General features: G+C 41.8%; 2 protein-coding genes and 2 non-coding genes across 6 annotated transcripts in view; 3 read left to right on the top strand and 1 right to left on the bottom strand.

Annotated features, from left to right (window-relative positions):
* Positions 1 to 14,012, bottom strand: part of deptor (DEP domain containing MTOR-interacting protein) — a 41,469-nt gene extending 27,457 nt beyond the window's left edge. The window contains exons 1-5 of one of the 3 annotated variants that reach the window (XM_020608467.1): positions 13,629 to 14,012; positions 13,269 to 13,358; positions 9,906 to 10,084; positions 8,978 to 9,101; positions 4,160 to 4,338 (exon numbers count right to left, since the gene is read on the bottom strand). In XM_020608467.1, coding sequence (XP_020464123.1) covers positions 4,160 to 4,338; positions 8,978 to 9,101; positions 9,906 to 10,084; positions 13,269 to 13,358; positions 13,629 to 13,642 — 586 coding nt within the window. In that variant the 5' untranslated portion in view covers positions 13,643 to 14,012. Of the gene's footprint in view, positions 1 to 4,159; positions 4,339 to 8,977; positions 9,102 to 9,905; positions 10,085 to 13,268; positions 13,362 to 13,628 lie in introns of all 3 variants that reach the window. The other 2 variants (XM_020608466.1, XM_020608468.1) reach the window with 2 other exon arrangements.
* Positions 1,189 to 3,264, top strand: LOC109964879 (uncharacterized). The gene is made up of 2 exons (XM_020608469.1): positions 1,189 to 2,684; positions 2,824 to 3,264. Exon 1 carries the CDS (start codon positions 1,387 to 1,389, stop codon positions 2,371 to 2,373), a length of 987 nt encoding a protein of 328 aa, XP_020464125.1. The 5' UTR covers positions 1,189 to 1,386; the 3' UTR covers positions 2,374 to 2,684; positions 2,824 to 3,264.
* Positions 14,013 to 16,361: 2,349 nt separating the features above from the next.
* On the top strand, positions 16,362 to 16,434 carry trnar-acg (transfer RNA arginine (anticodon ACG)). The gene has a single exon. It is a non-coding gene; the product is annotated as a tRNA-Arg (tRNA).
* A 412-nt stretch (positions 16,435 to 16,846) lies between these two features.
* On the top strand, positions 16,847 to 16,919 carry trnar-acg (transfer RNA arginine (anticodon ACG)). The gene has a single exon. It is a non-coding gene; the product is annotated as a tRNA-Arg (tRNA).
* The last annotated feature ends 140 nt before the right edge of the window (positions 16,920 to 17,059 follow it).

Genomic DNA, 17,059 nt, shown 5'->3' with positions numbered 1-17,059 from the left:
GGTCCCAAGTGATGATGGAGCGGGAGTCGGCAAGTAATAGAAGCGAACTGGGAGCTGTGGGAGACTCGCTGCAGCCACAGACCCCGAGCAGGCACGAAAAGAGCCTGGGACTGCTCACGACCAAGTTTGTGACTTTACTACAGGAAGCGAAGGACGGAGTTCTGGATCTGAAAGCTGTGAGCATGCAGTCCCGACTCTTTGTTGTTAGCTAGCACATGTCATTTTGAGCCTGTCCGCTGTTGTTAGGTTACATGTACTTTTGCTAGTCAGCCTGTTAGCCTAGCCTAGCTGTGTGACATGCTAATGTGAATGGGTGATACCTCTTTGCTTATGACTTTATAGTTTTCAGACCGCTGTTGTGTAAACGTGTTTTCGTGTTTCTCAAAGGGGAGAAAAAAGGTTACAAACTGACCTCTGAGAAGACTCGCCAACTCTTCAGACTATGCCCCCCTGCAGGTTCAGGGTTTTAAAAGTGGGTCCGTTTTTCTCGTCCACTTCATGGACTCAACGTCTTCACATAAAAACGGTTATTTTCTGATTGATGACACTGTTGTCAGTTAACGCCACGTATTCACTCAGTTTCCAGTAATTACTCAAAAAGCTTTTATTAACAGTGCATTAGCCTTTCAGTCAGGAGTACGTAAAATAACGTATTCTGTGGTCTTCATCACAGTATGTAGACCATAATGTTCTTAGTGACCTGACAGATAAACGCTCATTAAGATGGTCGCCAGAATCAAGAGACTAGGGTCTAAGCTAAAGCACGACAGTGAATTTGTGACAGTTGAGGAACGTAGGAGAACTTCTGAGTCTGTCATTAAGCTCGTTCAGCGGGAAGCCTTTCCTCAAGAGTTAAAGACGCTGCAAAGGGAAAACATTGACGCTGCAAAGGGAAAACATTCTCTCAAAATCAAGCCGTCTTCTCTACCTCGACCCCATCCTTGACAGTGGACTTCTCCGCATTGGTGGGAGGCTGAAAGCATCAACGCTGAGTCATGAACTAAAACACCCCATCATCCTTCCAAAGGACAATCACGTCACCAAGCTGATCCTGTCCCATTACCATGCACAGATCAATCATCAGGGTCATTGTTCTAGGGTAGGACTGGATAAGTCCGACTTCTTCCTACTCCATTCAAACATGTACTAGGTATAAGCAAACTGTTTCTGGATTAGCATTGGTTGGCTTTGTGTAATTATGTGTGTGTGTTGATGTCATTTGCTCTGCATGTTTGAAAGAATAAATCAAAATCAAATCATAGTCGGACTCTAATGGCGCTCAGAGCTAATGATTTTGGATAATTGGTGAGAAGCAAATCAGTCACTAGGTTTATACATGGATGTGTTCAGTGCCGGAAGCTCAGACGACCACCAGAGGAGCAACGCATGTCAGAACTTCCCCGAGAACGTGTGGAAGTGTCACCTCCTTTCATGTACTGTGGAATGGATTGTTTTGGTCCATTTATCATCAAGCAGGGCCGTAAAGAGTGCAAGAGGTATGGTCTCATCCTCACATGCCTGTCTTCAAGAGCAGTTCACATCGAAATGCTTGGAGATATGACTACAGATGCTCTCATCAATGCCCTAAGATGCTTTATAAGTTTGAGGGGAGCAGTGTGTCAACTTCGTTGTGATCAGGGCACAAACTTTGTTGGAGCCAAAAATGAGCTTAGAGAAGGTCTTAAACTGTGTGACACCAAGACCCTAGAGACATTTCTTGCAGATAAACAATGCGAGTTCATTTTCAACGCTCCATCAGCAAGTCATGCAGGTGGAATCTGGGAACGACAAATCAGGACCATCCGCAACGTGCTGAACGTTACACTGGCTCAGAGCTCAGGCAGGCTGGATGACGCTTCTCTTAGAACACTGTTCTATGAGGCTATGGCTATCGTTAACAGTCGTCCATTGACTGTCGATGGGCTCAACGATCCCACATCTCCAGAGCCCCTGACTCCTAACCACCTCATAATGATGAAATCCAAAGTTGCTCTACCACCTCCTGGAAAGTTCGTGAAAGAGGACATTTATGCTGCAAAAAGGTGGCGCAGAGTTCAGTTTTTGACCGAACAGTTCTGGAGCAGGTGGAAGAAGGAATATCTTCTCAACGTTTCCACAAGGCAAAAATGGCACGTACCTCGTCGCAACCTAAAGGTGAATGACATTGTCATCATCAAGGAAGACTCGCTTCCAAGGAACCAGTGGCAACTAGGGCGAGTAGTTCAAACCACAGAAGGCACTGACGGTTTGGTTCGTCGTGTCAAGGTACAAGTTGGGGAACGTAAGCTGACAAAGAAACCAGAACATTCTTCCAAACCCTCGATTATTGAAAGGCCGATCCAGAAGCTAGTGCTTCTACTTGAAAGTGAATAATTGGCTGTCAATACCAAAACCACATCAGACATGTTATTCTGAATGTTGCTATTAAGATGACTTAATGTGTGGTCATTTGTTATGGTCTGGAAATCATGTATTAGTTTAAGGTTGTTGACACTGGTTGGTAAATTCATCACAACATGATTTGGTGGGAGTGTAACTGACCGTAAAGCCCCCTCTCAGATTCATTATCATCAACTCGGCATAAGGGCGCTGAGGAGGTTTGCCCCGGAACGTGAATGAGGAAGCGTTGTATTGTTAAATTTTCTCGGTTTCATTTCACTCGCCTCATGACCTCCGTGGAGGATGTAAGCAAACCATAATGTTGTTTGTACTGGGGATTTGTCTATTGGTTTGATGCTTATTGTTAATGTAAATGCTTACATAGTTCTCTGGTAACTTTTCTCGCTATACGTTCACGTCGTTTTGGTTCTATCTTTATCTCAGGAAACACGCAAGCTAGTAGTGCTTCAGGCCCGGTATTTCTTCCCATGTCCTTTAAGTAGTTCTGATCTGAATCGGCGAGGCCTACTAAAACATCTTCAACCACACAAACTGTAACCCCTTCATTTCATTGCATCTTGTTCCTTCATTTGTCTTTATGTGTGCAATAAAAGGAATGAAATACTTAAAAAAAAATGTATTTATTATTTGGTCCTTTTATTGATAAGAATTTTAAGTTGCACTATAGTAATAAATGTTTTGAGTTTGCTTTAGAAACTTATAGTTGCAAATTATAAACTGTCAAAGTGGCACAACTTTAAACGACCCTTTGATAAATCGTTTAATCCCATTTGTAAAATATTCCATCATCATTTAGTCATCTATAGGTGTCTCTACATTTTTGTCCTCCCCAGCTACTTACTTACATAAGAGGGTCAGAATATTAGGAACACCTCTGAATATAATGTAGTCCATTACAACACCACTTTTAACTACGACCTCAATAATAAACATGTAATGGAATTTATACATTTATGACAATGTCATTAAAAACGGAAACATTCTGTGCTTCATAAACACAGCTGTTGAGGTGGAAGTGTTGCACTGAAATGCATGCAACCGTACAGGTGTACCTAATAAAGTGGCTAATGAGTGTATATAACTGAAGCTAGGCTAAATATCAGAAACGCCGTAGTATTGTGCAACTCTACCCGCTCTTAAACGTTGCCCGGAGCCGGATCAGATCCGGGGTAGGCAACACAGAGAATCCAGACTGGTGAAATACAATCCTACTCAGGGAGGGATATAATGTGGGAGCCCAAAATGATGGTAAAGAGTTTTAGGAGTAGATGAGTATAGGTGCTTAAGTTTCTACAGTATTTTCCCATTTAAGGCAAGAGTTTTCAACTGAAAAGTGTAACTGCACTAACTGCACTTCAGATTCGATTTAAATGCACTTGACTATTTTAAGAAAGAGGAAATGGTGCGCTTGAGCGTGCAGATAAGGCTGTCATCGTAGTTTAACTCTACAACTGTGATCAGATTGCATGACCCCCCAAAAGCAAAGCAAAGGTAACACATTGCTATAAATTAGCAATGTCTCCAGGTAAAAGAGGAGCAGCATCCGACTGTAGTGGTAAGACGGGACAGCTTAACAGGGACTACTAACTTTACTGTCACCAAGGGTCAGTCACAAATCAACCTGTCAATAACATGGCCCAACTAGATTTTCATTACAGTCATGTATACACAGACTGAACAATGCAGGTGTTTTAACTCATGAAAGAAAAATTTTAGTGTGCAGGGTGCAAACATATACACAGCAGACTCATCTTCTCACCGTGCTGAATGATGCCATGTTCCAGAAGCCTCCGACCCAGCCGCTCTGCCTCCTCCCTGGTTGCCATCTCCCCCTCCTGTAGCAGCCAGTCAATGAACTCAGAGGCCACCAGCGTCCGCTCAAATGTCCCATCCTCCTCCTCCCTGGTCTGTAACAGGTTGTTGTCCGTGTTCATCATCCTAAAGATAGAAAAGAGCAAACTTTTGTTACTTTGATCGGTCTGGTTTAGTACTGCTTAATTCTCCCTGAGATGTTTTCTGTATTTAGTAAAATAGTGGGATTTTTGCAAAAGCATCTGGCATAAAACGTGCCAAATGTATACATGCAAAACGGTTGATTCGCTGTGGCGACCCCTAACGGGAACAGCTGAAAGTAGTAGTGGTAGTACTGCAAGAAGTGAACTTTCTTCACTGAGATTTTCCAACCTAGGAATTTTCCAAACCAGTAGCTCAACCCGTTTCTGCACCCTGTAATCTGCAGTCAAATGCATACATTCTGTGCTGTAACACTGCCTGGGTTAGCACTTCAGTCACATACAGTAAGTGGAGGGATTGGGAGTGGATTTTAAAACCAAATCTATGGTATTCCTAGAACATCATACACTGAAGCTACAGTTCAGATTAGCACAATGAAGGGATAATGAAGGAGAAAACTATGATCTGCTTCACTGACTGTCACACTGCTTCAGGCAACTGGCAGAAAAAGGTGCTGAATGTCAAGTGAGCTTGTGTTTTACCATTGCTTTTATTCATGTGTGTAATTCTGAATAGTCAGTATCAAAGGATTACATTAGGTAAATGTCTTCTGGGTGGTACCAGATGACACATACCCTCAGCCAAACAAATACACACATGCACGGAACACAATGGCTGACTCTGTCCTTGTGCTGCTCTCCTTAGAACAAATTCACACCCAGAAACTGTCACCACTCAACACTCAAACAGTTGTATCCACAATATATCACCTGCCTTGCAGTGCTCATAAGAAACAATAAGCTTTTTGTGTGGGACATCTGTGCATGTCTAAGCATGTACTAACAATGAACTGTACCATGACAAAGAAGTTTTCTGTTGGCACAAGTTATATTCCCACATGTTGTTTTAATGGCTGTCAATCATTCACTAAACTGTGAACTCCACACACCAAACTGTGAAATACAGACACTTATTAACAGCTTGGATATTTGAGGGAGTGCTTAGAATATTTCATAAATTAAATGAAATTACAGAAAAGTCTCAAATTAACACTACACATTTGCAACACCAGACATGTGAAAAAGGCTAAGGATTGTGGCTCCAGGCTTTGAGACTTTAACAACCACCCACTTAAATTAGGCCAGTCCAAAGAGGACATAATCTTAAAAACTGTGTCAACTGAACCGTGGACATTTTTTTACAAGTCCCCATTGAATTGGCCAGTTAGCCAAGAGAGAAATGTCTTCATTGTTTAAAGGATTAAAAGGAACAGTTTAACATTTTGGTAAATACAGTCATTCACTTTCTTCCAAAGAGTTAGATGAGACCATTGACGCCTGTATGCTAAAAATGCAGCCAGGAAACATTAGCTTAGCATAAAGAACAGCTTGCCTAGCTCTGGTCGACAGTGATAAAATCTGCCAACACTTGCAGGGACCCATAAGATCCTCCCCTCTCTGCTGGTTGCCTGATAGTTGCTCCCATCCATGAAATAATCTGGTACATAAAGCAATATAAAATAGCAAATTGTCCTTTTTATATTTCAGTTTTTGTTTAGATTAAATACACAAGATATAGTGTATTACTTAGTAAGTTTTAGATGAAATAGGAGGCAAACCAGGGTAGCTTTAGACAGAGCCACACCAGAATTTTCTCATGTTTGCAGTCTTTATGCTAACAACTGCTGATTCCAGTATCATATTCACTGTACAGACAAAGCGTAGTAGCAATTTACACATCTTACAGCTCGGCAAGAAAGCAAGTAAGTGTACTTCCCAAAGTAACTAGCCCTGTGTATATGGGCAATCAACACTATGCATAGTATTAAGTGATAATGGTCGTGTGTGGTGCAGATGAGGCTGTTCTGGCACGGCAGCCATCAGTATGTCCACTGTTTATACAGTTTAGGGAAGGCAAAATGCCTTTTGAAATGCAGAACATTAGTAAAATAAGCCACCAGTGTTCAGGGCAAACATATTTAACTTAAATGAGGATCCTAATAAATGAAATTAAAGCAAATGAAAGCTACATCTGGTGAACCCCCTTCTCCGCAAAAAGCCTTTCTGCCTGTACTCACCGCTAAGTGTGGCTCATTAAAGTGACCACAGAAAACCTCAGGCCTACTTGTTAAAAGAAGAATTAGACTGTTATCACACTTAGTCATAGGGTGAGAGTGTATGTGTCAAATTTAAACCCAAGGTTGAGTAAAAAATAAACATCAGATTAAATGTAGTTAAGAAAATGACCTGAACCCTCACGACTGAGTCCTTCAGTCATATAATGTGAACACACTGCAGAAAACAAGACTTGTTTAGATGACAAATTTGGGTGGATTAGATGCAGTAGGACAACTGCTGTAGCCCACATTAGAAGCCAGCATCATAATGCAAATGTTGAAAGTGCAGCACATAATGTTCCATGAGCCCTGGTTGTGTACTCAAAACAGCTCCACCGTGTTATATTAGCTCAAAGGGACTGACTGAAAATACTGTACTTATATTAAAGCAGTGCCACACAGTGGTTTGAATAATAGCATCAAGTATTATAAGAGAAATTTGGTATATTATTATTATAAAATTTGCAGTTAATGGGCATGTAAAAAAAAATAACTGTATAGTTCTTTTACCAAGTGGTGCCTGGGCAATCAGAGACAGAGAAATATTTTCTAGCCTTGAAAAGATCCATGAAACCAATAAATGGTCACTTTTTTCCATTTGATGGTTTAATATGAGCATGACTAAATCATGTATGCAGTTTATCACCAGTCCATATGGTGAACAATGCTTTTAAAAGCTCTGTAAAACATTGTCATCTCTGACTAACCTGGTCACTGAGGAACTACTTGTTTGCAGTGTTCACCATCTTAGTTTAGCGCTTAGCTTGTTCGTGCCATTAGGATTCATCCTGTGGTGACCATAAATGTGTGTACATCTTGTAGACTGACCTGTAGACTTCGACTGACAACCAGACTAACATCGCCCTCCCTAAAACAATACTGCTAACATACAGTAGCTAAAAAAAAAGTACATGGAGGTTGTAAAGATCTTAAATTCCAGGGATAAGAAAGAAATAACTATGTTAAAAAAAAAAAAAACTCCTAATATTGGAATGTACAATGTGTAAAAAAGTATGCTAGCAACATCTATTAGAGTTAAATCCATGTCAGTCTCACACACTCATACTGTAGGTTTAAAGTTTGTGGTCACTGGTTTTGTGCATCTTGAAACCCCCATAAACATTTCTCTCTTGTTTCAGTTGTGTTGTTGAAGTCCTGTTGAATTTCTGGAAACTGCTCACCAAAGAACCAATTCATGGTTGTTTACAAGAATGAAAACAAGCAGCACAAACAACAATCCTCTGAGGATGGGAGATATTTGCACTTTGCACTCAGGCACAAGAGGCTGGTAGATGGTTGCTGGACTGTTACTTAGGTCATAAGCGAAATTGTGAAGCAACTCTAGTTCACAAGCAAGCAACCATTAGTGCAAGCTCGAGGGAGAATTGTGAGAGAGAGTGTGTGTGTGTGTGTGTGTGCGTGCGTGCGTGTGTGTGGGTGTGTGTGCGTGCGTGCGTGCATGTGTGTGTGTCCAGGGCTGCACCATGGTGATTACATAAACATATCTTTGAGAACAGAGACGACAGATGTCCCCCCCTTGGACTGTTTCTTCCTCTTACGTAACTGTGTGAATGTGTCTGTGTTGTAAAAGAAACAGACATACAAAACGGTTTCTGTTTACAAGAGTGTGTCTGTTTGTGTGTTCAAAGAGACATAGACATACTGTTCTCTCATGTGACATAGAGGTGGTGGATGTGTGAGACAGGGAAGGCGAGTCAAGCTGTGTGTGTTTTGTGCTACACAATCAAGTGTGTAAGCTTGCATTCATTTGGTTGCTGACTCAAAGATTAAAGTGTGTGTGTATAAACTCAAAAGTGAAGAGATATGACACACCTCCACAGAGAGACATGGAGACACAGATGTAGACTGGTGTTTCTATAGAAACAATTAGTCTCATCACTACTGGAAAAACAGCATCATGGGTACAAAGCTGATGACAAACAAAAACAGCCCCATTAGTGGTTTCTGCTCTCGTCTGTTTCTGGACGAATGCTGGGTGTCATCGCTGGTCAAAATGCTTCCAATATCCTCTGATTTTTCCACTGCCTGTAGGCTTTTGTCATGATCAAATCTATCTAGCTAATTAAATCCAATATAATGAAATGCATTTTCTAAAAATGAATCGTGGTGGCATTTATGATGTCGTCAGCACACTGTGGAGAGTAGTGACTCACACAAAGAGAAGCAAAGAGGAAGGTTGCTATGTGCTGCAGATTGTTATGTGGCCAAGTTTAAACTGTATCAGAAAAGGTGATGATACTTTAAAGGTCAAGACTGTGGGGAAATATTTGTGTTTTTGCACAGAATTAGATGAAAGGTTCTGCTTATAGTTAACAAAATGTGCCCACTAGTGCCTCCCATGGGTGCCAAACTATTCTTTCAAAGCTACATGACTGATGTAAAGCTGAAGGAGAAAGTCAACCCAAAGTGCACCTTCCCATAGCTACACTACCTGGCCGACTGTGCATGTTAATTGTGATTCAGGTGTGTGTCTGTGTGCGTACATACTTCTCATAGATCCTCTGCCCTCTCATGAAGACTTTGGCTTCACTGTCCAGCGGGAATGTGCCGTCATCCTTACGGAAGCGATAGAACAACTTCAAGTCTTTGAACTCTCTGTGCTCGTCACACACTGAAAAAACACATGCATGGAGGTTTCAGTTTTATCACTTGCAGGAATTACACTCATGTATATGTTCAGTATACATACAAATGTGGTCACAGGCAGAGGTAACGCTGCCTCTGCATGTGGATATTTTAGTATAATAACCCATGCTCAGAGATTTAGGATCAGAGAACATAAAAACCTGATCATAACTCAGGTCACTCTGAGAAATTGGACATTTTCTTTAAAGCTACCAGAATTTCCATTTGGGGATTAATAAAGTATCTATCAGTCTTTAATTTAATTACATAATGAGGTACAGAGGCCATTTTACATTACAACCAGTATGTGCTCGGGGTTATTCATCATGGTTAAATACAGCACAAGCAAAGGCATCATATAAGGGTATCATGGAAATTCTGATTTTGTTTGTATAAAGCAGTCACTAAAATCTAAGAATTACTAAACTAATTAAAATACAACTGGAACAAGTTAATATTACAGGGTTAGTTGGCACCGGCTAAACATCAGCTCCAGAGGAAAAGACAGTCTCTTTCCTTGGAGTCTGGTTAAATGTGAAGCAGGTAGTGATATGCTACATTGGAGCCAAATTGGCTGGGAGACACAGAGAATCATCTATTAAGAGGCACCGAGTGGTCCCAGAAAATGTCAAGAAAGAGAGAGAAGAGAAGGAAGAGAGGGAGAGAGAGGGAGACCCTTGGCATTATATGGAATGGAAAACACAAGCGAAGCACATAAGAATCACCCCATTCATTTGGTATATGCAATGGCGCATACACACACACACACACACACACATCCCTGTCTTACCATGGTGAATAATGCTCTGGTCTAAAAGTTTCTGCATGATCTTGATGGCCGTGTCTCGGTCTGAAGCCTCCTTGTGTTCAATCAACCAGTCAATGAGCTCTTTGGCCACAAAGCAGTTGGGGTAAGTTCGGAGGTGGTGCCGCCGATCCTTGATTACCTTCCCCTCATGGAGCCGCAGCCTGGATGGCAGCAAACAAGCAGCAGGAGAGGAAAACAAAAATCTTGAGCAAGTCTTCCAACATGATTCCTTAAAATCAGACTAGAATCTTTGTTTTGTTTGACGCCTGTGTGGTGGGTGCTTGTAACGACAGGTGTGTAACAGAAAAATAAAAACCGAAACAGGCGGCATGGCCAAAAATCAACACGAAGATAAACTAACACAGAATGACCTACAGTGTGTGACAGAACATGCAGCAGTGTGGCTCACTGACTTCTGGACAACAACAGAGCTCTAGGGCACAGGAGAGTAAGACATAGCAAGTTACACAGAGAATACCTGTTCATGGGCAGATTCATTGTTCGTCTTAGTCCTTTCATGGGATTTGTTGACAATAAAAGAATACTGCCTGACTTCTCCTGCAAAACAAGCCTTAACAATAGTGCTGTGTTCTGAATACAGAACATGACCAATCGTTGTAGTTTTTAGGTGACAGCGCTGGAAAACAGCTGTTTTTAATAAACAAACATTGCTGACTAAACTTGTGGTTTATCACTAAATTCTAAAGCTCCCCTTTAAAATGTAAATCACAATAAAAATCCTTAAATCCTTAAATTGATAAGAAAAAGGGTTATGTTAAGTATTTCATCTAAAGGTAGCAGCATATATTCCCTGCATTAGTTCTGAACTGCATATCATAAATTATTGTAAGATAAACCATCTTCTGGCAGTAGAAATGTATCCAAAGGTCAATGTGAGTGAGGTTGAATCTTTATTTAGCAAATCAGTCCTCTGGGCATTCAAACACTGTCTACAGGGATTTTATAATGTGCCTATGTTGCATGATGACTTGACAAACTTCTCACGTTTCTATACATGGCCTAGATGCTGGTTTCAAATCATCAAGATGACCTGTCCCTGAACCTGACTATTGTGAAACAGCCCACCACAGTCTTAGCCGAGCTTCCTGCAGCTACCTAGCTAGCTCCATGTTGAGTCTGTGTGCAGCTGGCTAGCATCACTCTGGATTAGTAGACTCAAGCCTGCCTAGTAAGATGCACTCAGTGTTCTGCCAAGCTGCGAGATGGGCAAACAGCCTCAGCTAAACGAGTTACACACTCCTCTTCCAGCCAGATCCAGCATCTTCCTCCGTACCTTCCGTTCAGCTTCTGAACACTACAGAGAGCGATCACAAGATATACTACAGCAGCTGGACATGCCTGTGTGCCATCATATCTGTCTTTCAGCTCTGTGCCCGATACAGATCTGCTCTCAGATAGGAGAGATATCAGCAGATGTTTAGAAACAGCGAGCATACTCTTATCAGGACCAGGAACTATGTCAGTCATGTTCCATGAGCTTCACTCGTGACGAAGCGATCAAATAAAGGTGTGGATTAGGTACACTCCTTGGTGTTTTCATATCAGGCCTAACTTTGTGCTTATGAATTTGACTGTGACTTTCTCAATGTCATGTGTCATTGTTTGGTCTGAATTATTAATACAGATCAAAACTAAATCCGGTGCAACGCTGAGGGAGAATGTGTACACATACTGCACTGTGTAACAAGACTAGGGTAACAAGCTGTACTTAAACTGACAGTGCTTTGAGCCAAATGCTGAGATTCCTACATGCTCATAATAACAATGCAATGTGCAACACTAAGCAGCATATAATGTTTACTTCATTTTATCTGCGTTTAGCATGACAGCATGCTACCATTTGCAAATTAGCACTAAACGCAAAGCACACCTGAGGGTGACGCCATTTTGTGGGTTTTGATGAAATTTAAGGAAAACCAAAGTTATTAAAATTAATCCTCAAGGGGTCATGATCTCCTGTACCAAGTATCATGGCTCTACATTCAGTAGTTGTTGTGAGATTTCAACTAAAATCACAAATGTCAATCATCACAAATGTTCTGGTGCTGCTACTGATCAAGAAATTGGATGATCTGTTCCAAATTTCATTGCAATCTCTCAAATTATTTTTAGGAACTGTCAGTCTGCAACACAGAGGTGGAGCAATCAACAGAACAACATGCGACTCCCAGGGCTAAAGAAGCTCTCGGGCTGGCTGCGGTGTCTGTAGAACAGGGAGGGAGACAGAGAGGAAGTCATGTATGTCACAATCCCAAGGCCTTTCCTCCAGAACAGGAGTGTTTCAAAGGACCCTGGGACAGCCATCCCAACCAACGCGTCATTCACTGACACCAGTTACACAGCCAGCTGGCAGCCTCAGTATACAGCTGTGCCAGGAACACACACACACACACACACACAGAGTGTCAAACACAAATCTGTGTTGTGCAAGAGTAGCCTGAAGAGTATACCCAGACAAGAACTACAGGATTAATCTCTGGAGGAGTGTGTTACTTTTTATGGCTCCTCGGAGCAGGAGAATGTTACAGCGTGTACTTCTACAGAAACCGCAAAAGCTTCATCTACCACACCCAGCTGGGAAGCACAATTCAGCAACATAATTTTTCTCAAAGTTTGGTGGGAGGGAGCTGAAATTCCAGGCATTGGTGCCATGCTTTACCTAATGAGCCCCTTTTCATTGCTGGGAGTGTGAGCCAGCGAGAGCCACCGAGGTTATGGTGGCTTTCAGTGAGTCACAGGGTACAGCCTGTTAACAACACTGGCAGTGTTAGCAGTACAGTTCCTTCATGCGCATGATAGGATCATTCCCTGTGCAGCAGAAATGACTCATGTTCAGTCATAAAAGCAGGAAAACTGAAGAGGATCCTGGAGAATTCAAGAGATCTCAATGCCTCAGGCTAAATGCGTATGGTAGTGCATGTGTGCATGGGGAGGGTTGTGCACGTGTGGCCGCCTTTGTTTGGCTGTGCATGCTGCAGTGAAGCTGAAACTGCCTGTAGTTCCAGTTTGCAGTGAGGGAGAGCTCCAAGCATGACCATTAACCTGCTGTCAAACATGCTTACAACACCTGCTTTGCTCATTTAGTGTCATGTCCTTGTTCATCGTGAACAGGGCCACAAAAATCCAGACTTACCAGGCAAACTAACTAAACAACGATTATTTACACATTAATACATCATTTACCTATTAGATCTTTGCTGTGATTGCTGTAAATCTGATAGGTAGATGATCCTGGCACAAATACCGCAGCTCTCCTCTAACTATGCGTGACCTGCGGTGCACCCAGGGTCAGCGGGGACATGGCACAGGTACTGACCGACCTACCTCAGCTGTTCTCCAGTGACAAGCACCTCAGCCAGCCGCTCCAGCTCTGCAGCCTTCTTCTGCATGGTGTTCCCGATCCAGTCCATCTCTCTGCTAACACAAGAGGCACAGACACGAGGTGCATTTGTTGCAGAACAGCCACACACAAAAACAACATCATTCTGCACCGGGACAATGCTCCAGTCTTGCGCTTTTGTAAATGAGTGAAAACGCTGGACAGCAAAATGTGTGCGCCACTGGGGTTTTAGCTGACAAACATTCAGAGAGATGAACGAATGGACTGAAAGACAAAGCCATGCAAGTACGGTGATGATTTCAGAGAATAAATAATGCACTGACAGCTCTTTTTTTTTGGCTTACCCTTCAAGTACCATGGAGAGCGAAAAGATTAGTTTATCAAGTATTCCTTTGATGGTGGGGAAAATTATTCCACTACAGGAAACATACAACAATGCGAGCAGTCAGAAGTCACAGCCCAGCCCCCGTATGCCAGTAGTTCCACGAGCAGCAGTCCACTTTTAATTCCTCGAAAACCTCCTCTGGCCCCAAGCAGCCTGTTTGCACGCACACTCTCATGCATGTGTCCACTTCCCTTTATGTATGTTCCTATCTGCTGTTCTTTGGATGCAGTGTTGGTGAAAACAAGCCCAACGCTTTCACATCCCTCCTCGACCGGTTGGTTGGCTGGTTTGTCAGTGACACTGTCACAGTGCACGGAAAGTACGCACGTTTTCTCCACGGCGCAAGCAGAACCAGTCCACAAAGCCCCGGATTGGAAGGACTCTGCTGTCGTCACTGTGGGAGTCAACCTGAGGGGCGGGGCTACAGAAGCATGTTGGTGTGTTCGATTCATACACCGTCGGGTACTGGAAATCATTACTAGGTTAATATGATTTGGACAAATGATCTAAATATAGCCATCATTATAAAAAAGCGTTTGGTACCTACATCTTTCCACTTGTGTTTTTATTATGCAGTATGTGCAGCATGCAGTGGTGGCCCAATGGTGGAAAAACCTTCATAACATAAATGAAATGAGCTTTTTTAAAGAATGTAAAACACAAAGTCAAGGTTTGCAGAACAGATTATAGTCAGTTTATTGTAGAAAACCGCAGCTGTTTGCTTCACATGCCACATGACAGGAAGTCTCCAACTCTATGTATAACTTCTCTCTTCCGCCTGACTTTTCTCCTCCAGCTACTGTCAAAAGTTTTGCAAATCTGATCAAAATGTGAACGGAATGATTTTGAGTTGCTTTATTGTATCTGGAGCCCCAGATCTCCAGGAACATCTCCAGTGAGTAGCATCTTCAAACTGAAACAACTTTCCATGTGAGAGGCCTGTCAGGGAGAGTTCATTCTCTGAATGTCATGTCCTTCCAATAATGCTAATATTCTGTCAAAAGTGTTCAAAAAAAGTAGTAAATAAAATTTGTGCTATAAAATATACAGTTTAAAACATTTCATTTGAGAATATGGAACATCCTGTAACAAAATCCACTAAATGCTGGCCACATGTCGCACAACCAAAAACGTTATTCCTATCACACTAGCTGATACAACTCCTTTAATTATCTTCATGTACATATTTTATATGTTGATTATTGTAAAAAAAAAAAAATCTGGAACAGCTCCCTGGCGTGTCCAACAAAGTGCATGAAAATCCAGTCATAATTAGGTGAAATATCCTTAAGACACGTGGACATACTGTAGGTGTGTATAAAGAACACAGAAATGCTTCCAGACATGCAGGCAGCTTGTATGTGATGAAGAAACATGTAACACACTGAGCTGAAACATGTCCACTGAGCAGTGTGAGCTGTTGTCTCAGTGCTAATTAGTTAGGACAGGCAGAGATATGATGCATACTTAAAGTAGACGTTTTTGAAAGGATTTGTAAAGCTTTGTAACTGATGACAATTGTTTGAGAATGTACCTGATTACATAAACTGCAGAAAGTCACTGTCCTATAGGAATATGTTGACAAAATCGGGCCAAATTCAGGATTTTAATGTGTGAGACAAGTTCACCTTAACAAATTCACTGACTGCACATCAGCCTGTCTTTCACAGCATTCACAAGAAACGGGGGTGTTTCAGTATCTCTCTCTGAAAAGAACGTAAAACCAACGCTTCCACCAGGACTGATGAAGTCATGTGGCTGCCTATTGGCTACACTGGCAAGTGTTATTGGCCATTGTTACATAAACATACACACACATTAGATAAACTATAACTTCATGTATTTCATGTCTAATAGCATAGTCTCTGTCGATATATGATCGTGTGACCTGTAGGTCTTTGGTTCTTGTTACCATTGCTAACTCTGAGACACGAGACAGTCCAAGTAACTACAAAACAGTGCTGATTTATTCAAAGGATCACAGGTAAAATTAACATTACATGCTCAGGTATCTTGCACCTCCAACCAGATGTAAGATGAAAGACCCTGAACCCACCAGGCCTATACATTATATCCCCTCGGTTGGGCTAGCCCCATACTACACAGAAACGTCAACCGAGACGTCTCTGTTACCAGCTTTGCAGCTGGTCATAGCAGTAGTCAAAACATGAAGCAAATCAATGTGTGTGTGTCTGTTGGTTAAGTGGTGTGTAGCTAAAAACATTCTCACGACCTCTAGTAACATGTCATGACGTTAAACATAAGAACATATTATGGCTAAGGCTACAGTTATACACATCATAATAATAATATTAAACACCCTGTCTGCTGACAGTCATCAACTTCTCTCTAGTTATCCTTGACCAGATGTACCCTGTAGAAACTCATAAGCATGACTAAGCATTTAACAGTCTAACTAGACATCCTATCTCCACTAAACATTTCTAATACATCAAGTATCTATCCAATTTCTATCTGACTAAAAATACCTAACAGACCACAACGTCTGCTGGCTAGGGCTGCCTTTGCTTTAAGAAAGCCAGTGCTGTAATAGCTTTAGACTTTCTATCTGTATACAAAATATCTTTATGTATATCCAAACATTCCGACAAAATGACACCACCCACCACACGACGACATAGATATTTCTGTTTGGCTATAAAAATACATTAGGGTACATTTATATATCATCGGGCCAGTGGCGCAATGGATAACGCGTCTGACTACGGATCAGAAGATTCTAGGTTCGACTCCTGGCTGGCTCGACTCTTTTTTTCCCCCCACTCAGTCTCTTGGTCTTCGCACTGTTTACGTAGTTAAAAATGCTACTACTGCCCAGTTTTAGTCTAATTGATTTTACAGTTGTTTCATTTTGTGATTCTTACTTCAATAATCTGAGGACAGTTTGGTTCAAAATAGGTTTATTCGGTGTTGTTTACCACGTTTGGTCTTAACTCTCCCAGAAAGAATCTGTGGGGTCCAGGTTTCTTTTAAAGTCAGTAATAGCTTTGGTTCTGCCTATATCGTATCGAGGGTACAAATCACGACTGGGTGACGTAGGGTACTAAGCGTTCTCAGTCCTTTCCAGAACATGACCCATACAATAACAAAATCATAGTAAAACTACAGGATGTCACGATTTTTTTTTACCATTTCAGGCAATGTAAATTTCCCATCGGGCCAGTGGCGCAATGGATAACGCGTCTGACTACGGATCAGAAGATTCTAGGTTCGACTCCTGGCTGGCTCGGTTACTATTTTTGATACATTATCCCGTTAGACATTGATGAAGTCACCGGTTGAAAGAGTGCATATCTGATCTTCATCTTCAGCCATTTTCAGACTGAATGTGTCCGACTTATGTCAGTCAGAAAAATCTGTGTTCATGTT

This window comes from Monopterus albus, unplaced genomic scaffold (assembly GCF_001952655.1).
Source record: "Monopterus albus unplaced genomic scaffold, M_albus_1.0 scaffold93.1, whole genome shotgun sequence".
NCBI classification, from domain to species: Eukaryota; Metazoa; Chordata; class Actinopteri; order Synbranchiformes; family Synbranchidae; genus Monopterus; species Monopterus albus.
This window is presented reverse-complemented; position numbering and strand designations above follow the sequence as displayed.

Coding starts and splice junctions, on each gene's coding strand:
- LOC109964879 (XM_020608469.1), top strand. CDS start 1,387: ATGTCAGAACTTCCCCGAGAACGTGTGGAAGTGTCACCTCCTTTCATG.